Source organism: Salvelinus alpinus, chromosome 13 (assembly GCF_045679555.1).
Source record: "Salvelinus alpinus chromosome 13, SLU_Salpinus.1, whole genome shotgun sequence".
NCBI classification, from domain to species: Eukaryota; Metazoa; Chordata; class Actinopteri; order Salmoniformes; family Salmonidae; genus Salvelinus; species Salvelinus alpinus.
This window is the reverse complement of record NC_092098.1, coordinates 2521640-2543524: the sequence shown is the minus strand read 5'-3', so window position 1 is coordinate 2543524 and position 21885 is coordinate 2521640. Positions and strand designations below refer to the sequence as shown.

General features: G+C 42.5%; 1 protein-coding gene and 1 long non-coding RNA gene across 2 annotated transcripts; both read right to left on the bottom strand.

The window, feature by feature from the left end:
* Positions 1-791: 791 nt before the first annotated feature.
* On the bottom strand, positions 792-11531 carry LOC139538007 (uncharacterized). The gene is made up of 15 exons (XM_071339932.1): positions 11528-11531; positions 11261-11320; positions 10610-11044; positions 10390-10506; positions 10258-10290; positions 10104-10160; positions 9465-9992; positions 8959-9357; positions 8553-8873; positions 8392-8424; positions 7947-8309; positions 7219-7278; positions 5944-5985; positions 5445-5510; positions 792-1063 (listed from the first exon to the last, which is right to left on the bottom strand). The coding sequence occupies exons 1-15, from the start codon at positions 11529-11531 to the stop codon at positions 1017-1019; spliced, it is 2565 nt and encodes an 854-aa protein (XP_071196033.1). The 3' UTR covers positions 792-1016.
* A 5568-nt stretch (positions 11532-17099) lies between these two features.
* LOC139536806 (uncharacterized) lies at positions 17100-21721 on the bottom strand. The gene is made up of 5 exons (XR_011667398.1): positions 21619-21721; positions 21249-21428; positions 17468-17530; positions 17225-17290; positions 17100-17135 (listed from the first exon to the last, which is right to left on the bottom strand). It is a non-coding gene; the product is annotated as an uncharacterized lncRNA (long non-coding RNA).
* Between the last annotated feature and the right edge of the window lie 164 nt (positions 21722-21885).

Below are 21885 nucleotides of genomic sequence, written 5' to 3'. Positions count from 1 at the left end.
GGAGAACAGGAGGGCTTCTTAAAGAAAAACTAACAGGTCTGTGAGAGCCGGAATTCTTACTGGTTGGTAGGTGATCAAATACTTATGTCATGCAATAAAATGCTAATTAATTACTTAAAAATCATACAATGTGATTTTCTGGATTTTTGTTTTAGATTCCGTCTCTCACAGTTGAAGTGTACCTATGATAAAAATGACAGACCTCTACATGCTTTGTAAGTAGGAAAACCTGCAAAATCGGCAGTGTATCAAATACTTGTTCTCCCCACTGTATATTCTGTAAAGGCATTATAAACGACTGCATATAAGATCTTAAAACCTTTACTAATGGCTCTAAGGGCAATAAGCTCCCTTTTTTTTGAGAACTGCTGAAAGTAGAAGCAGAGTTAGAACATGAGCGTTGCTGTGGACACACACTGCTTTTGAGGGTTCAGGGTAAACACAGTTCTAAATAAAAAATGGTGGTTGTAAAATGACCACTCTAAAGATATCTCCTATGTTTTTAACTTATAGCAGCAGTGTGTGTATATATCTCAAGATGCCTTGGGCCAGATTTAGTAAATGTTTGCAACTAAACGACTTGAACAAAAACTAGGTGTGTTGAAAAGTGCAGGTGCAAATGTTGAGTAAGTCTGGGCCTGTGTGTCAATAGCATAGCGTCATAGAGGGATGTTAGTCACATTAATCAGAAAACAGACAGTTTAGTCAGCATACAGACAGGTCTAGAGGCACTCCGTTGTGGGACGCCTTAGTATCAGTGTTTTAAACAAACATGATTCGTGGGGGGGGGGTAAAGGGGTACACAGGAGGGGCTAAAGGGGTACAGGTGAGGAACAATAAACACATGATCACAGTTTCAGAATAAAAGATCAAACAGGCTCTGGTTTTGCCATTGTCCAAGATTCACACTTTAAAAGAAAAAAAGGGACATATTAGTAGTTGAAAATCAGTACATTCTGGAGTCATGCAGTAGCACCACAATGTTGTTGATGAGGTCACTTCTTTTTGCTGCTCTCTCACTTCCTCCTCCGTCCGCAGTATTTACCCTGGCAGTCGGCGCCCCCTGAAGGACCATTCACAGCACAGCATCTCAGGGCCATTTGATCAAATTACATACAATCAAATAAGAATATTTACAGTACAGCAAGGGTGGAACAACATGTATAATGCACAGTGGTGTCCGAAATTACTGACAAGGGCCCCAGGACCAGTGGAAGCAAAATAGCCCCATAACTTCAATGATCCACCACCATATTTGTCTGTTGATATGGGGTTCTTGGACAACACCTACTCATTCAAGGGTTTTTCTTTATTTTTACTATTTTCTACATTGTAGAACAATAGTGAAGACATCAAAACTATGAAATAACACACGTGGAATCATGTAGTAACCAAAAAAGTGTTAAACAAATTAAAATATATTTGAGAATCTTCAAAGTAGCCACCCTTTGCCTTGATGACAGCTTTGCACACTTTTGGCATTCTCTCAACCAGCTTCACCAGGTAGTCACCTGGAATGCATTTCAATTAACAGGTGAGCCTTGCTAAAAGTTAATTTGTGGAATTTCTTTCCTTCTTAATGTGTTTGAGCCTATCAGTTGTGTTGTGACAAGGTAGGGGTGGTATACAGAAGATAGCCCTATTTGGTAAAAGACCAAGTCCATATGTCAAGAAGAGCTCAAATTAACAAAGAGAAACGACAGTCCATCATTACTTTAAGACATGAAGGTCAGTCAATGCAGAACATTTCAAGAACTTTGAAAGTTTCTTCAAGTACATTTGCAAAACCCATCAAGCGCTATGATGAAACTGGCTCTCATGAGTACCACCACAGGAAAGCAAGACCCAGAGTTACCACTGCTGCAGAGGATAAGTTCATTAGTTACCAGCCTCAGAAATTGCAGCCCAAATAAATTCTTCATAGAGTTCAAGTAACAGACACATCTCAACATCAACAGTTCAGAGGTGACTGCGTGAAACAGGCATTTTTATTGAGCCTTTATTTAACAAGGCAGTTAAAAACAAATTCTTATTTAGAACCCTAACAACGCTGGGCCAATTGTGCGCTGTCCTATGGGACTACCAATCACGGCCAGTTGTGATACAGCCTGGAATCTAACCAGGGTCTGTAGTGACGCCTCCAGCACTGAGATAAAGAGCCTTAGATCGCTGAACCACTCGGGAGACCTTTATGGTTGAATTGCTGCAAAGAATCCACTACTAAAGGCCACCAATAAGAAGAAGTGACTTGCTTGGATAAAGAAACACAAGCAGCGGACATTAGACCGGTGGAAATCTGTCCTTTGGTCTGATGAGTCAGAATTTGAGATTTTTGGTTCCAACCGCCGTGTTTTTGTGAGACGCAGAGTAGGTGACTGGATGATCTCTGCATGTGTGGTTCCCACCATTAAGCATGGAGGAGGAAGTGTGATGGTGTGGGGGTGCTTTGCTGGTGACACTGTCAGTGATTTATTTAGAATTCGAGGCACACTTAACCAGCATGGCTACCACAGCATTCTGCAGCGATACGCCATCCCATTTGGTTTGGGCTTAGTGGGACTATCATTTGATTTTCAACAGGACAATGTCCCAACACACCTCCAGGCTGTGTAAGGGCTATTTGACCAAGAAGGATTGTGATGAGTGCTGCATCAAATGACCTGGCCTCCACAATCCCCCGACCTCAACCCAATTGAGATGGTTTGGGATGAGTTGGACCATAGAGGGAAGGAAAAGCAGCTAACAAGTGCTCAGCATATGTAGCATACCAGCTGAAGTTGGTTGAGAGAATGCCGAGTGTGCAAAGCTGTCATCAAGGCAACATTAAAATATATTTAGATTGGTTTGCTTTTTTGGTTACTACATTCCATATGTGTTATTTCATAGTTTTGTGTGTCCAAACCTTTGACTGGTACTGTACATATAAAACATTTTGTACAAAAGAAATCACTTATGTTGGCCCGCCGGCCACTTGTTGCCGACCACTGCTCTACCCTTCCCTGCCCCGCCCCTACACACCTTAGTTAAAAACAGGCAGTAGTGCGGACACATAACAGTACAGTACATTGTTTATCAACCATTTCTGTACTAGTGACTGGCGAGACATTGTCCTCATCTTTTTTTAACCAGCTCATTTTTAAAAACAAATACAATGTGCAAAAACACTACTGGCGATACAACTCACCGCTATAACTGTGCCTCGGCTCTAGCCATTTCGTTTCCCTCCCTGTTGTGCTGTCTATCTGTCTCAGCATCTTCTCTGCTGTAGCTCTGTGCTTCTTTTTGTTCTCTGTCTGTCAGCCTGTCTGCTTAAGCCGTATACGTTATAAAAGCCAAGCTAATGACTTAAGGCCGGTTTATACTTGGTCTAACGACATGTCTGTAAGACAATTAGAATGCGAGTCAAACTCTGGTGGAATGTCTGTAGGCCGTCGCTGCAACTGTCGGTTTCCTTGTCGCACAGGCATTAAAAAAGTTTATGTCTCTGTGACTGTCACAAGGTTGTTGCCATGGTTACCGGACATCCACAGCAACCAGACCAAATCCTCCTGTGACCAAACAATGCAGGAGTTCTAAAATTCTCTAAAATAATTACCTACTGTTATTTATTCACACTGTGGCAGTAAGCTATTTTCTGTAAGCTCGCCATTACCTTGTAAATAATGTTGTGGATTTATTTGCCTGTAATAACGAATAAAAAGTAGCTTAAGTCGTCAGCTATACTCATAGTCATTATTTGAACTGGCTAGCCAGCTAGCTAGCTAGCTAGCTAACTAGTTAGAAATTAACCAAAGCATTGTTTAGAAAATTGCTTTTAGTTGCCTGGCTTACATTTACATTACATTTAAGTCATTTAGCAGACGCTCTTATCCAGAGCGACTTACAAATTGGTGCATTCACCTTATGATATCCAGTGGAACAACCACTTTACAATAGTGCATCTAACTCTTTTAAGGGGGGGGGGGTTAGAAGGATTACTTTATCCTATCCTAGGTATTCCTTAAAGAGGTGGGGTTTCAGGTGTCTCCGGAAGGTGGTGATTGACTCCGCTGACCTGGCGTCGTGAGGGAGTTTGTTCCACCATTGGGGTGCCAGAGCAGCGAACAGTTTTGACTGGGCTGAGCGGGAACTGTACTTCCTCAGAGGTAGGGAGGCGAGCAGGCCAGAGGTGGATGAACGCAGTGCCCTTGTTTGGGTGTAGGGCCTGATCAGAGCCTGAAGGTACGGAGGTGCCGTTCCCCTCACAGCTCCGTAGGCAAGCACCATGGTCTTGTAGCGGATGCGAGCTTCAACTGGAAGCCAGTGGAGAGAGCGGAGGAGCGGGGTGACGTGAGAGAACTTGGCTTGCTAGGTTGACATTTACTAAATGAATTTGGTTCAGAAGTAAGTTGTTTAATCTTTTCCAGCGCGTGCGCTCCATCCATATCTCAAAGCCATATCAAATATCTTGGTTGTATTAAATTGTTATTAAGCTGAATAGTGAGAGTTGAGAAATTATACATACAGAAAGCTGAGACTCTGCTATCTTTGACAGGGAGACGAAGCTTCCAAAGGTGTGTTTTTCCCGCAATTGCATTTTGAAATGTTTTACGATCAGGACACATTTTTCTCTCAAGTGCATTGGGGAAGAGGAGAGTGGTTCGCTTATCACAGCAGCATACTCCAGCATATCAGGCACAGGGGCAGACACTTTCATTACAGGAATCATGAGGATAATGCCCTTTACTGTTAGCCATGAAGTTGAGTGAGGTTACAATATAGAATGTGCTCTTTCTACGTTTATAGGCACCCTTCCTGTTTTTTACGATTCATGATCTTGGCCGTCTAACTAATGATGGAGTCGGAGCAGGTCTCTTTGCTGATGTCGCATTTGACTTTTAATGTTAGTTTGCGTGACTTCAGCTCAGCCTATCAGAAAACCGTGCTGGTCCATCTTGGTAGGGGGGCTGGCCGTTGCCCACTGATCAGCCAAAGGCTTATTATATAAACTGAGAAATTGCAAAAAAGTTGTCAAAAGAAATGGCCCAAAAAACTGTTCCAAGGCCCACGGGCCGCCAGCCATGTCACCTTTTTTTTCTTTTTTTAGTTCACCTTTATTTAACTAGGCAAGTCAGTTAAGAACAAATTCTTATTTACAATGACGGCCTAGGAACAGTGGGTCAATTGCCTTTTTCAGGGGCAGAACGACAGATGTTTTAAATGTTGGATTTTTCTATAAAACAAATATGGTGGTGGATCTTTGAAGTTATCGGGCTATTTTGCTTCCACTGATCCTGGGGTCCTTGTTAAGGTCAACAGCATCATGAACTTTACCCAGTACCAGGACATTTTCCCCCAAAAACTTGGTCACCTCTGCCACCTCTTTATCAAGTAGGTAAATAATGTTGGACCCCACTGTATATTATTTATAACACAAGACATTGTGCTTTTGTGTTGTTGTTTACCTCTGTAGCTTCGTGCTCCCAGGAAGCCTTGCATGGCTGTGTATTTGGCTGCCTTCTGTGCCTTCGCTGGAAGAGTAAGATAAGACAAGGATGTTCATCTATTTAAACCATATGTGTCCAGTACAGCTCAGGAATGCCAGAAACATGTCTATTTCATGTATCAGGGGTTGTGCCATAAGGTCAAGTAGTTTTGACTAAATTCATCACTAAGCAAAATGAGACCAAGTCCCTAAAAGACAAAAAAATTGCAAACGATTTGCGAGTCCTTGAGCTGATCTTGTGTTTCATTTACAGTAGTAGTATGTTAATCATTCTGACTCAGTGAGGTGTCAAGCTAATCAAGATTAACATGTGTTAATTAACTGTAAGCAAGCGTGAGTGTGTGTTTGCATGCATTTAAACATCCAATCAAGCGTGTGTGCATATGCGAGCATGCATACATGTGCATTTGAGCATCAGGACAGTAATTGATTATAATATGTGAAGCGGAATGTCTTACATTTTTGCCCTGCTTGTCCCGCTTCTCCTACTCCGTAGCCTCCTAGAGGAGAAGAAAAATAACAGGAAATAGACAAACCCACATCAGTCATAATAAACAGCTGATCATTCCTACTAAACTGACTATTTAATATGTTCATTTTTTGTCAGGCATTTGTTAACATAATAAATAAAGGACTGACATCTCTGCAACATCAACGTTTATAAAACCCAAAGACTTTGACTCTCAGAAAATTGTATACTAAAGCTTTTCCAACATCTTTTTTCATACCATGGGAGAACATCGTGAATATAAAACTCATGTGAGAGGTCTCTTTGGGTGAATCTCGATAGTAAAACTCCTGAACATCTTCTAGCATACACAGTGGAGGATTATACTTAGAACTATTGAGAAAAAGTGCATTGATATGGTTTTGCAACAATGTTTTACGACACCTTGGCTGTTATTTAGATATATCACTATTGACTATTTTGAAGCAGAGATTAATTGGTATTTGTGAATTGACATTGTAGTCTCGGTCCTGATTTATGTGCTCTACATCACCTCTGGCCGCATGGCAAATGGCCCAATACAATGCCCCAAGGTCAGTCAGCCCTTCACTGTCAAGAGGCCAAATTCTCTCTCTACAGTATCCAGAGGACTTACCATTGGAATGTGTGATACAATAATACTAAGGATTAATGTTTGGTATCTATCTGAAACTTGTTCACTGAGGGTAACTCTGATGCTATATGGATGTATGATCTCTGTGGTAACTTGTATATGTTCAGTGTGCACACTCGACACCATACGCAAGGATCTCTTTTGTCCTCTCGGGAATTAGCGCTCTCCCTCACCCCCTTAGGTGATCACATATACAGTAACTTCAGAAAGTGTTCATACCCCTTGACTTATTCCACATTTTGTTGTGTTACAGCCTGAATTCAAAATTCATTCGATTTTTTTTTCTCACCCACTTACACACAATACCCCATAATGACAAAGTGAAAACATGTTTTTAGAAATGTTTGCAAATGTATTGAACATAAAATACAGAAGTCTCTCATTTACATTAGTATTCACACCCATGACTCAATACTTAGAAGCCCCTTTGGCGGCCATTACAGCTTTAAGTCGTCTTGGAAATGCCTGTATGAGCTTTGCACATCTGGATTTGGGGATTTTCTCCCATTCTTCCTTGCAGATTTTCTCAAGCTCTGTTAAGTTAGACCCCCCCTTGGTCATTCACCTTGTACCTACCAGGTACACCCTATATTTACACCCCAGGTAACTCACCTGGTACTCCTCCTCTTCGCCCGGTAGCTCCAGCTCCAGGTACCCCACCAGCTCCACCACCTGGAGAACAGGTACAGGTGTGTTAGGGTGTGTGTAAGATAGAGGGGAGTTCAACAAGGGTGCTGTTTGCAGTGAACAATTTCAGTTGAACAATTTGAATTAACATTCCAAAATGTTACGGTAAAGCTGCAAATAGCGAATCTTAGTATGGATTACTTTGACTTTTTACCAGCAATATTCAAAGTGCAAATTACTTTGCTATTATTACTGCGTAGAAACCCTACACAGCCACATTATTATTTGTATCAGCAGTTTAAACCCGAAACAGATACTTACGTTCGCCAAACATTGACCTTCCCATATCAAATACATGGTAAATATAAAGAATTGTCCCAAAAATATATTTCCAAATGTATGTATTACAAATATATTTACGTTTCAAAATTGCCAAAGAAATACCTTATTTGGCTAAATGTTTATAATTCACACGTATCCTAAAATGCATCACTGTTACATACAAAACAAATGGAATGTTTCCCTTCTTAAACGCACCTATGGACTAACACAGGTAAACTGGACACACCTGAAGAACAGCTTGATTGTAAATTCAAAAGCGCCAGAAGGCTAGTGAAAAAGGTAAGCAGGTGTCTAGTTATCATCAGTTGTAGCTATACCAAGACCCTGGACAGTTAACTACAGAGGGGATACAAGTATGTTTTCTTCCACACCTGGTCCAAAGAGAGCTCCACCGAAGGAGGAGGAGCCATAACCTGATTTGTTTGGCTTCGCTGCACCCTGTCCAGCTCCACCTGGTCCATAACCACCAGGCCCAGTCCCGTAGCCACCTGGTACGGCCCCAACTCCTCCCTGGCCAAGTCCAGTTCCAGCACCCCCTCCTGGTCCATAACCACCAACAGTTCCACCACCAGGTCCAAATCCAGCTCCAGGACCATAACCACCAGGGACTCCTCTACCTCCACCAAGCACAGATCCAGGCACTCCTCCCTGGCCTAGTCCAGTCCCTGCTCCCCCTCCTGGCACACTTCCCTGGCCAGCTGCTTGTCCTCCTCCAATGGTACCACTTAGCATACCTGTCAGTGGAAGAACTTCATCAGCAAAAAGATTATTCCTTGCGAGAATTAAATGGAACATCTAAAAATATTATATACTCACCATATTTACGAGCTTTTGCATTTGCGTCATACCCTGCAATACAAAACAGGTATCACAAATTGTTTGCTCTAAAGTTCACTTTTCTGAGTGGAGAGGTGTATAAATAAATACAAAGAGATGATCTCCATTGATCCACACTTAAAAGCAGTCATTTTCAGTACCTCTAGCTCCAGTTCCCTGTCCGGCACCAGCTCCAAGTGGTCCATAGCCAGCTGGTCCGGCCCCGGCTCTTCCCTGACCAAGTTCGGTCCCAGCACCACCTCCTGGTCCATAACCACCATGAGTTCCAATGCCAGGTCCATACCCAGCACCCGGACCACCACCACCACCAAGCCCAGATCCAGGCACTCCCCCATGGCCTAGCCCAGTACCTGCTCCCCCTCCAGGCACTCCTCCCTGACCTAGCCCAGTCCTTGCTCCCCCTCCTGGCACTCTTCCCTGGCCAGCTGCTTGTCCCCCTCCAAGGGAACCACTTAGCATACCTGTCAGTGGAAGAACTTCATCAGAACAACGATTATTATTCTTTGAAGAGAATTAATGGAACATCTAAAAAGATTATGTACTCACCATATTTATGAGATCCAGCTCCACCTGGTCCATAGCCACCAGGTCCAGCCCCATAACCTCCAGGACCAGCTCCGCCAGGACCAAGACCAGCCCCATAACCTCCAGGCCCAGCACCATAGCCACCAGGTCCAGCCCCATAACCTCCAGGACCAAGACCAGCCCCAGGCCCATAACCTCCAGGCCCAGCACCATAGCCACCAGGTCCGGCCTCTGCTCCACCTGGTCTGACCCCAGCTCCTCCCGGCACTGCTCCACCTGGTCCATAACCTTGAGGTCCGGCACCATATCCACCTTGCCCGGCCCCAGCCCCACCTAGTCCGGCCCCGGTTCCTCCTGGTCCATAACCAACTGGTCCGCCACCATAACCACCAAGCCCAGCTCCAACAGCTCTCCCATAGCCTGAAACAGAGGGGACAGTGAATTCACAGACACTAGGATACATTTTTATTTTCACACATGATGTAAATGTGACATTAAAAATGTATGTGACAATGTTTCTGCCATACTTTTAGGTGGTTTTCCAGTGCCAGTTCCTGTACCAGTTCCAGCACCTGTGGGGTATCTGCTACCAACTCCACCTGGTACATAGCCACCTGGTCCAGCTCCACCTTGACCTCCACCTAGACCTCCTCCTTGACCTCCTCCTTGACCTCCTCCTTGACCTCCACCTTGACCTCCACCTTGACCTCCACCTTGACCTCCACCTACTCCTCCTGGTCCTGCTCCTATGGCACCCAGGCTGCCAGCTCCACCCAGACCTCCACCAACACCACCGGCTCCAGCACCTCCAGTCTTGTATGGCTTGGATCCATATCCTCCAGGCCCAGTCCCAGTCCCGTAACCACCTGGCCCAGCTCCATAGCTACCTGGCCCACCTCCATAGCCGCCTGGACCAGCACCATAACCGCCTGGACCAGCACCATAACCACCGGGTCCAGTGCCATATCCTCCAGGACTAGCTCCGTATCCGCCTGGTCTGGCACCATATCCTCCAGGACCTCGTCCTCCTGCTCCAAATTGGCCAGCACCATATCCTAAGTGGAGGAGAGAGAAATGACATGGATGAGCCTGTGCAGATATTTTTTTTTAGAAGAGATACAAACACAGAAATACATGCAGACAGCTGAAAGAATGCTCAAAGGTACCTTTGCCTGGCTTCCCTGAGCCCAGTCCTTCTCTAGCCCCAGTTGGGTAACGTAGACCTGAGAAACCAAGCCTGTGATTAATGCTCTAATAAAATTAACATTGTGTGTGTGCGCGCGCGCCTTTCAGACTGACAGGGCAGTAACTTTAACATACCTCCACCTGGCAGGACTCCACCAGCTCCGTAGCCTGCAGAGAGAATAATTACCATAATGAAGACAACCAGGACAATCATCTTGTTGTGGTGTTGAGTTTAAACCAGAAGACTTGTTTGAAGTCATGGCTTACTTTTTCCTGGTTTGGGGGTTCCAGCTCCTACATCACCGGCACCACCAGTCCCAGGGACCAGAGCTGCTCCTCCAGCACCTCCTGCACCCAGACTGCCAGCTCCACCTGCTCCATAACCTAAAGTTGCAGAGACCAACAGATCATTAGTGTCATCTTAATCATCACTTCGTTGACAGTGACAGCCCTATATAGTCTTGTTATAGTAGCTTTTAAACTGTACCTTTGGGTGGTTTGTCACTCCTGCCTGGTCCTGCACCTCCTCCAACTCCTCCAGGTTCTACTCCTGCTCCTCCACCTCCTGAACCTCCAGCTCCCCCTGCACCGTTAGGACTTCCTCCCACTCTAACTGCACCAGCGTCTTTCCCCCCTGCTCCTCCCGGTCCTCCTCCTCCTTTACCATCACCATCTCTTCCTACACCACCAGATCCACTGCCTGCTCCTCCTGGTCCTCCTCCTCCTCCTCTACCATCACCATCTCTTCCTACACCACCAGATCCACTGCCTGCTCCTCCTGCACCATCAGGACCTCCACCAACACCTCTTGCTCCTCCTCCTGCATCTCCCTCTCCTTCACCAGGTGTATCTCCTCTTGGAGCCTTCAGAGGTTTAGCTCCAGGTAGAGTCCCCCCTCCAGTGATATCACCGTTAGCAGCACCTGTAGAACCAATCAGGCGACATAGGTTTCAGACCCAAACCTTGCCAGACAGATCGATGTGGAACACAGAATACCACAATCGTAACTGCTGCAATTGTCTCTTGTTAATAACCTTTCTTTTAACAGTTTCATTCAGACAGTCTTAGCTGATATTTCATGTTTTAAGTTTTACAGGAGATTGTTTTGGTGAAATCATGTACATGATGAAACCATCACCTGCTTGTCTTTCGTTAGAGGGTTTTCCGCCGGCACCAATACCGATGCCTGTTCCCGAACCTAATGAAGATAAAGGACTTAAAATGACATCACCTGTACACACAGCATAACTGTTAATCAAGCACTACTGAAGGCTACAGGGGCGGAGCTTGATTTGGCATCTACAGTACCTTCAGAAAGTATTCAAACCAATTCACTTATTCCACATTTCGGTTTTGTTACAATCTGAATTAAAATGGATTAAAAAAATCAATCAATCAATCTCACCCATCTACACACAATACCCCATAATGACAAAGTGAAAACATGTTATAAAACATGTTTCTCTTTTACATAAGTATTCACACCCCTGAGTCAATGCTTTGTAGAAGCACCTTTGGCAGCGATTACAGCTGTGAGTCTTTCTGGGTATGCCTCTTTCAACCCCTGGATTGTGCCACTTTTAACATTATTCTTTTCAAAACTCTTTAAGCTCTGTCAAATTGGTTATTGATCATTGCTAGACAACCATTTTCAGGTCTTGCCATAGATTTTCAAGTAGATTTAAGTCAAAACTGTAACTCGACTACTCAGGAACATTCACTATCTTCTTGGTAAGAAACTCCAGTGTAGATTTGGCCTTGTGTTTTGTGTTATTGTCCTACTGAAAAGTGAATTAATCTCCTAGTGTCTGGTAGAAAGCAGACTTAACCAAGTGTTCCTCTAGGATTTTGCCTGTGCTTAGCTCCATTTCCTTTCTTTTTTCCAGAAAACTCCCCAATCCTTAACGATTACAAGCATACCCATAACATGATGCAGCCACCACTAGCTTGAAAATATGTAGAGTGGTACTCAGTAATGTGTTTTGGATTTGCCCCAAACATAACACTTTGTATTCAGGAAAAAAAGTTAATTGCTTTGCCACATTTTTTGCAGTATTACTTTAGTGCCTTGTTGCAAACAGGAATATTTTATTCTGTACAGTCTGCCTTCTGTTCACTATGTCAATTAGGTTTGTATTGTGGAGTAATGTTGCTAATCTATGCTCAGTTTTCTCCTATCACAACCATTAAACTCTAACTCTTTTTAAAATCACCATTGGCTTCATGGTAAAATCCCTGAGCAGTTTCCTTCCTCTCCAGCAACTGAGTTAAGAAGTTTTCCTATATCTGTAGTAACTGGGTTGGTACACCATCCAAAGTGTAATTAATAAGTATACTATGCTCAAAAGGATACGCAATATTTTTACCCATCTACCAATAGGTGCCATTCTTTGCGAGGCATTGGAATACCTCCCTAGTCTTTGTGGTTGAATCTGTGTTTGAAATTCACTGCTCGACGGAGATCTTACAGAGATGCGGTAGTCATTTTAAAAATCATGTTAAAAACTATTATTGCTACTTTTAAGTGACTTGTTAAGCACATTTTTACTCTTAAACTTATTTAGGCTTGCCATAACAAAAGGGTTGAATAATTATTGACTCAAGATAGTTTTTCATTTTTCATTAATTTGTAAAAATGTCAAAAAACATAAATCCACGTTGACATTATGGAGTATTGTGTGTAGGCCAGTGGGGAAAAAATCTCTATGTAATCTGTTGGCTATTACATTGTAGCTACAGTGTTTAGATTATAACTGGAGGTAAATCAGACACTTGCACATATATATACTAGGATTAATTTGTTTCTAATATATGTTAATAAGTATTGGTGGTTACGTTGTACAGGTACATTGTTATTGTTTAATTTGTTTAAGAAATAACACAACTGCTTAAAGCAAGTTAGATACAGTACGCTCTTATTTGTCATGGGTAATCAGATTGTTGATTAGTTTTCGGGTGCAAGCGCAAAGTATTTTGGTTTTACAATTCCAAATGGCTGAGACAGCCATGCAGTAATAGAATCATCCAGAAATTGTACCTGCATTAGCCCTAGACCAGGCAGGGTTAGATCACAACAATCACCATGTTAAAGTCCTGGACTAAGTGTTGGACATCACTTTTAACTCTTATCTTGAACAATGATGAGCATCTGGAAAATGAATTATTAATTATGTAAGCAGAAATCTTTGATTATAAAAGGGCTTATCTTTGCACTGGCAATGTATTATTATTAGTAGTAGTTGTAGTAAAACTGCAAACAAGCAGACCATCAGCGAACCAAGCAGCTTGTTTCCTTCTTGAAGCTATTAGTGGCGAATTCCGCCCAGTTCAGGCATACCTATATCAATGTCACATACTGCACTGGACTGACATGTTATGGTTAGCCCCAGTCACTACTGTACTGGCCTGGCATGTTATGACAAGCTCCAGTCACTACTGTACTGGCCTGGCATGTTATGACAAGCTCCAGTCACATACTGTACTGGCCTGGCATGTTATGACAAGCTCCAGTCACATACTGTACTGGACTGACATGTTATGGTAAGCTCCAGTCACATACTGTACTGGCCTGGCATGTTATGACAAGCTCCAGTCACATACTGTAGTGGACTGACATGTTATGGTTAGCTCCAGTCACTACTGTACTGGCCTGGCATGTTATGGCAAGCTCCAGTCACTACTGTACTGGCCTGGCGTGTTGTGACAAGCTCCAGTAACATACTGCACTGACATGTTATGGTAAGCTCCAGTCACATACTGTACTGGACTGACATGTTATGGTTAGCTCCAGTCACATACTGTACTGGCCTGAAGTGCTATGGTAAGCTCCAGTCACATACTGTACTGGCCTGAAATGCTATGGTAAGCTCCAGTCACATACTGTACTGGACTGACATGTTATGGTAAGCTCCAGTCACATACTGTACTGACATGTTATGGTAAGCTCCAGTCACATACTGTACTGGCCTGGCATGTTATGACAAGCTCCAGTCACATACTGTACTGACATGTTATGGTTAGCTCCAGTCACATACTGTACTGGCCTGAAGTGCTATGGTAAGCTCCAGTCACATACTGTACTGGCCTGAAATGCTATGGTAAGCTCCAGTCACATACTGTACTGGACTGACATGTTATGACAAGCTCCAGTAACATACTGCACTGACATGTTATGGTAAGCTCCAGTCACATACTGTACTGGCCTGGCATGTTATGGTTAGCCCCAGTCACTACTGTACTGGCCTGGCGTGTTATGACAAGCTCCAGTAACATACTGCACTGACATGTTATGGTAAGCTCCAGTCACATACTGTACTGGACTGACATGTTATGGTAAGCTCCAGTCACATACTGTACTGGCCTGGCATGTTATGACAAGCTCCAGTCACATACTGTAGTGGACTGACATGTTATGGTTAGCTCCAGTCACTACTGTACTGGCCTGGCATGTTATGGCAAGCTCCAGTCACTACTGTACTGGCCTGGCGTGTTGTGACAAGCTCCAGTAACATACTGCACTGACATGTTATGGTAAGCTCCAGTCACATACTGTACTGGACTGACATGTTATGGTTAGCTCCAGTCACATACTGTACTGGCCTGAAGTGCTATGGTAAGCTCCAGTCACATACTGTACTGGCCTGAAATGCTATGGTAAGCTCCAGTCACATACTGTACTGGACTGACATGTTATGGTAAGCTCCAGTCACATACTGTACTGACATGTTATGGTAAGCTCCAGTCACATACTGTACTGGCCTGGCATGTTATGACAAGCTCCAGTCACATACTGTACTGACATGTTATGGTTAGCTCCAGTCACATACTGTACTGGCCTGAAATGCTATGGTAAGCTCCAGTCACATACTGTACTGGACTGACATGTTATGGTTAGCTCCAGTCACATACTGTACTGGCCTGGCATGTTATGACAAGCTCCAGTCACATACTGTACTGGCCTGAAATGCTATGGTAAGCTCCAGTCACATACTGTACTGGCCTGAAATGCTATGGTAAGCTCCAGTCACATACTGTACTGGACTGACATGTTATGGTTAGCTCCAGTCACATACTGTACTGGCCTGGCATGTTATGACAAGCTCCAGTCACATACTGTACTGGCCTGAAATGCTATGGTAAGCTCCAGTCACATACTGTACTGGCCTGAAATGCTATGGTAAGCTCCAGTCACATACTGTACTGGCCTGAAATGCTATGGTAAGCTCCAGTCACATACTGTACTGGCCTGAAATGCTATGGTAAGCTCCAGTCACATACTGTACTGGACTGACATGTTATGTCAATGTCCAGTCATATGCTAATGACAATATCATGGCAAATTATGACCAGGTTCCAGTCACATACAGTACTGGCCTGTCAAGGCACAGAGCCTTCATTCACCTCCATCTTTACCACCAGAACCGATACCCAACCCAATACCACCATCGCCACCGACGCCCGACACCAATACCCGCACCAACACCAGTACCAGAACCAAACCCCACACTAATCGCATCACCAGATAAACCTGACCCAGAACCAGCAGAACCAGAACTAGAACCAGTGGAATCAGAACCATCAGAACCTGATGAAGAGACCAAAGGTTGAAAGAGATGAACCTGTTGTCAATGAGGTCATCACTCTGGAGGTACTTTCATGCTCCTCCCATGTCTTCTGAGTGTTGTAGAAAGACAAATAATCTACATTCAGTTTCAAACAGCCAATTCGACTGGATCAAACAGACTTATTTAGCAACGCTAGTTAAAACTCCACCTTTTCTCTTTGTATATTAGACAGTATGTTAGACGAGCATCATGTCCAAAGATATCAATATACAGACACACACACAGTGGTGGAAAGAGTACAAAATTGTCATAATTGAGTAAAGTAGATACCTTAATAGCAGAATGAAATGAAAAAAATAGGTATAAGTTTACAAATATGTGGTTATTCTATTTCTCACCTCCAGAGGGAACTCCTACCCCATCTGCAGCTCAAGAGAGTGAGAGTGAGAGGGAGAGGGGGGGAGAGGGAGAGGAAGCCGGATGGAGTGAGAGACAAATAAAGAGAGAGAAAGAAAGAGAAATAATACCTTAAGTCACATATGAATGCAACAGATATCAATAATTAAAAGGCTGTTAGTACATATGTATATTGATATCACAATTAACACAAAGACAACTGATACTCACCAACTCCAGCCCCAGCTGTATAAGACAAGACATGAAAGATAGTATTAGACTTCATGTAATGGTGACACAGACATCAAGATAATATCAATGCACCACATACTCACCACTGGGTTGAACAACACCAGCCGCAGCTGTATAAGACACAAGAATTTCAGATGTTGGCCAATGAAACCACACCTTATTGAATTCAGGATTAGCATATCATACGTATAGATAACGTCAGATTCTTAAATCACTTACTTTCTGGCACTGCAACTCCACCTACGGAACCAAATGGAAACATACATTTTATAAGTGAAACAATACTATGTACTGTACATCTGTTACATAATAGTGATAAAAGTTAGCATGAAAAGGGTTGAGAGCTAGATGCATATTGCCTTACTGGGTGAATCAAGGGCTGTGTCACTAATGATAATAGCGATGCCTGTTGCCAAAAGAGACAACAAGAGAACAATGACTATGGTCCTTGCAATATGCTGTAGAAGACAAAAGGGATGCGTGCCAAATTGCTCCCTATTCCAGGGCTCTGGTCAAAGTAGTGCCTGGTCAAAAGTAGTGAACTATGGTGGGAATAGGGTGCGGAAAGCACACAAAGTATTATGGTATCATGTGTGCACATGAAGCCAGACAAAAACCAACTATTGGTACACATCACTGCCAATGAGATTGCAGAGAGGATGCAGTGTTGTTGGGGATGAAGCAAAGGTAACTTTAACACAAACAGTGCTCGTTAACAGATGCAGTAGAGACCTATTACATTCTCTCTAAAAGATCAGATGAACACACCTGGGATTGTTGTCCCTCCGAGCTCCGATTTATCTGTTAAACAGAAATGCATGTGTTCACACATACAACTAAAGCCCAAGACTGGGACTAGGGATGTTTGATCGGGTAGTTATCAGAAATACCTGGTTTTCCTCCAATGATAGGGATTCCTGTGTCTCCCACCCCTCCTCCAGCTGTGAGGCCGGTACCTGTCATGAGATGATAAAGGTGTTATAAGAATTATATAATGTCAAAAACATCACCTTAGACAGTATGCTTCTTCTCTAAAACCACTGTTGCACTGAAGTCAATGGCTAAATCTTGGTTGGCCAGAAATTGTTAGAATGGTTTTAGCAATAGGATTTGGCCTATCCCACCACACCCACCATCTCCTGGGCCACCAGAACTTCCAGATCCTTCTAGAACCCCACCGGCACCACCAGGCTCACCTGGTGGAACAAAGTAACTACAGGTAACAGCCAAAATAGAGGAAACACCAACATAAAGCGTATTAATAGGGCGTTGGGCCAGAACAGCTTCAATGCACTTTGGCATAGATTCTACAAGTGTCTGGAACTCTATTGGAGGGATTCAACACTATGGTGTTGATGGTGTTGGAAAACTCTGTCTCAGGCACCACTCTAGAATCTCCCATAAGTGTTTAATTGGGTTGAGGTCTGATGACTGAGACAGCCCTGGCATATGGTTTACATTGTTTTGATGCTCATCAAATCGTTTAGTGACTACTCATGCCCTGTGAATAGCTTTGGTAGCCAAAATAATAACCTACCCAGCATTTTTATACATGATGGGATGCTCATTGCTGAACTGATTCAAGAACCACACCTGTGTGGAACCACATACTTGCTTTCAATATACGTTGCATCCCTCATTTACTCAAGTGTTTCCATTGTTTTGGCAGTTACCTGTACTATGAAAACTGGGAATGTTTCAAATATTAATGGAACGAATGACACATGCAGTGACATTCCCAGTGTGACATAGCAAACAAAAAGGGAGAAAAGTGTTTATATTGGACATCCTAGATATTATTTAAACATCCATTGCAAAGTTATGGCATGTGTAACCATGCATTTACTGTAACTGTTAATGAAAACCTTCTCCAACAGACCAAATGTAAATATCTAAATTCCACGGAGGCACCATCCAGAGTACCTCCAATACTGTTACCTCTGTCCACATAAACCTAGGCAACATCCCAAATGGTACCCTATTCCCTACATAGCACTACTTTTGACCAGAGCTCTGTGGGCCATGGGCAAAGGTAGTGCACTATAAACTGTAGGTTCTCTCCCCAACCCTAATTTAGCGCACCTGATTCTAATAATTAGCAGTTTGATAAACTGAATCCGGTTAGTTACAACTGGGGTTGAAATGAAAACCTACAGGAAGGTAGCTTTCAAGCCCTAATATAGTGCCTTCAGAAAGTTTTCAGACATCTTTACTTTTTCCAAATTTTGTTGTTACAGTCTGAATTTAAAATGGATTAAATTGATTTGTTTGTTTTCTACATTTTTACAAATTAATTAAAAATGAAAAGCTGAAATGTCTTGAAACAATTGTATTTAACCCCTTCGTTATGGACTCGCTCTGTGTGCATTATTTTTGAATGACTACTTTTTTTTTTCTCCCTTGTCTCTCTTTGGGGAGGCAGGTAGCCTAGTGGTTAGATCGTTGGACTAGTAACCGAAAGGTTGCAAGATCGAATCCCCGAGCTGACAAGGTCAAATCTGTCATTCTGCCCCTGAACAAGGCAGTTAACCCACTGTGTAATAATCATGGTGTTTAATCAGCTGCTTGATATGCCACACCTGTCAGATGGATGGATTATCTTGGCAAATGAGAAATGCTCACTAACAGGGATGTAAACAAATTTGTGCACAATATCTGAAAGAAATAAGCTTCTGGAAAATCTATTAAATTTCTGCTGATGAAACATTGGACCAATAATTTACATTTACGTTTATATTTTTGTTCACTGTAAATAGTGTGCCAACTTTTTTTGCTAGAAATATGCAAATGTTTAATGGCAAACAGTTCAGAGGTTCTTTTCTGCCAAAAACTTGTGGCAATCATATTTAGAACCATAGAAGAAAAATATATTGGAATTGGAAACCTAGTGAACTAGCTTTCTACCAAAGTTGTGCCTGATAACTTGTTAATAAATTGTCCTAATAAACCTAAAACTCGTTAGGTATTTGATGCCTGGTTAGCATTGTCATGTTTTTATGGTATAGAGTGAAACACATTTTGTTACTGGGTAGCTACCTAACGGCTAGCGCTTAGCTAGCTAAAGTTGGCTATTATAACTAGCTAACTAATGATTCGATTGATATCTTAAAGACATATTTTTAGATGAAGACGTTGCTGTCTTTAAATACCAATATGGTAGCGTCACTGTTCAGTAACGTTAGCATGTTTATTAGCTAGCACAACAACTAAGGTAGCAACTATATGAGTTGACATCTAAACAAAACTACTATTTTGCGGGTTGGATCCCCTTTCCCTACCCATGGTGTTGGAAGAGGCTGCATTGGGAGGGGGATGCATCAACACCCTGGAAAGATTTTTGTGGTACACTAAGACTTTTTTTTATTGATAAATATGTGTATTGTCTTCAAGCTTGATAAGGTAAGAAAATGCATGTATTGTTCTCAAACGCCTATACATTCATTCTTTGTAACAATTAGATCTTTCGTTGCTTTAAACTAGGAGCTCTCTCTCTCTCTCTTTCTAGAAGCAATCCGTTACCAGGCAAAAAGACAGATTGAAGCTTTCAAACGGAGGAAAGCGAAATATGTGTGCACCAGGTCAAGACTTCCTTGATGTAACTGAAATATAATTAATTTTGGAAAAATAATATAAATAGCCATATTAGGCATAACTCAATTTTATGTTGCTTTTCTTCCACACAAGCCTTATACACCCAAATCAGGAATAAGAGACAGCTAGTAGACAACTGGCTCTTCATCACGACGTTCATTAGTTTGAATCAATTGTGTTGAGGCTTGGCTGGAGAAAAAGCTTGTATACTGTGGCTCTCTAGGAACGATTTAGCCACACATTTAAGATTTAGTAGGCCTAAGTCCCACTTTATGCTAGCTACATCGTTTGTCTATATAGAATTTATACAAGGCAGAAACATTGTTTCCTTGCTGAAAAATATTTAGAATATCTGTTTCAGTTAGAAGGAAAGCAACATCAAGGCAACTTTGTTACAGCTCAACCAGTTTTTCCAAAGCCTAACCCACCCATTAGCTGGTGAGTCTACCTCTTATTAAGATGTCAAAATATGAAATGTTTTAGGTACTTGTTTTCTATCTTAATTTTGTTTTGTGTTCTCTGATTGTTCCAGTGCATGCATTCAACAAGCTTTGGATGAAGGACTCCAAAGTTCACTTAAAAAGGCAATAGTTCTGACCTGGGTTTGATTTTGTTTTAATTGTTTAAATTGTGTTTATTCTCTTTTAAACACATTGGTTGAAAACTTATCGCTCAGTTATATACTGTCCTAAGTTTAACATCCCTACAGTGTTCACATTTCTCTCATGTAAATGTTGTAGCTATGTGAAAGCATTAAATAAACAATGTATTTGGGAAATATTCAGTCTTTGCTCTTTTCTTCATTAGCATGCTGATGATTTCAAGGTTAATATTGTAACACTTGGCATTATGTTTTAATTGTAGGATAGATAAGAATTTGATTGGATTTATTTGTATATGTTAAGACATTGAATACATGTTGTTTAGTTTACTCTATGAGAAACAAGTTCATTTAAAGCTATGTGTGGTTGGTTTTATGTAAATAAGACATTTCAATGTGAAGTCATCATAAATCTAATCTAATTTGCATATTCAGAATGAGTTTGAAACAAACTTGCAACAAACAGTGTTCTCCACAAGTTTCCCAGAATTGTTTGCCAGATGTTCACGTCGTCGCAAATTTGGCACAACAGTTTAGTGAAAATATTATTTTCTGTAAGGGCATGCAGCAGGTAAAGAGAGATGAATAGATGCCAGAACCAGTTCAAACAGGATTATTCAGTTGAAATGAATTGAAATTAAGTCGACTCAAACTTTGACCCATAAAGATTTGAAATTAAGTTAACTCAAACTTTGACCTATAACTCAGATTATGTACCCTACCTCCTGCTCCTGTGCCTGCTCCTCCTGCGCCTGTCCTGTCTCCTCCTGCTCCTGTCACATTGCCATCTCCTCCTGCTCCTGTGCCTGCTCCTCCTGCGCCTGTCCTGTCTCCTCCTGCTCCTGTCACAGTGCCATCTCCTCCTGCTCCTGTGCCAGGGCCAGGTGTAGGTCCTGCACCTCCTAAGTAACAATAGAAATAAGTCATCATCATCCTCCTCCTCGTCATCATCAGACCGGATAACGAAGGATAGACCCTCATCGTATTTATCAGGTTTGCTTCCAGCTCCACTAGGCACACCTGCAAAACAGATAAACCATAAGGTCTGCCCCTTCCTAGACTCTATCCCTAACAGTACCAACTTGACCTTACCTCCAGCACCTGTCCCAGCTCCGGTCCCAGCCCCTGTTTTTGTCTCAGCCCCTGCACCTCCAGCTGCCCCAGCACCAAGGGCCCCTCCTGCCCCACCTGGTCCTAGAAAAATAAACAAAGGCAGTTCATATGTCTGCATCTTTCCATCTGAGAGAGATGATGGGAAATGCAGCAGCAAGGTAGAGTAGGGGTAATGGGGAACAGCTTCACTTGAATGCAACAGTGCAGTATTCTGGAAAACAAAACCCATTCTCACCGTATTTGTCT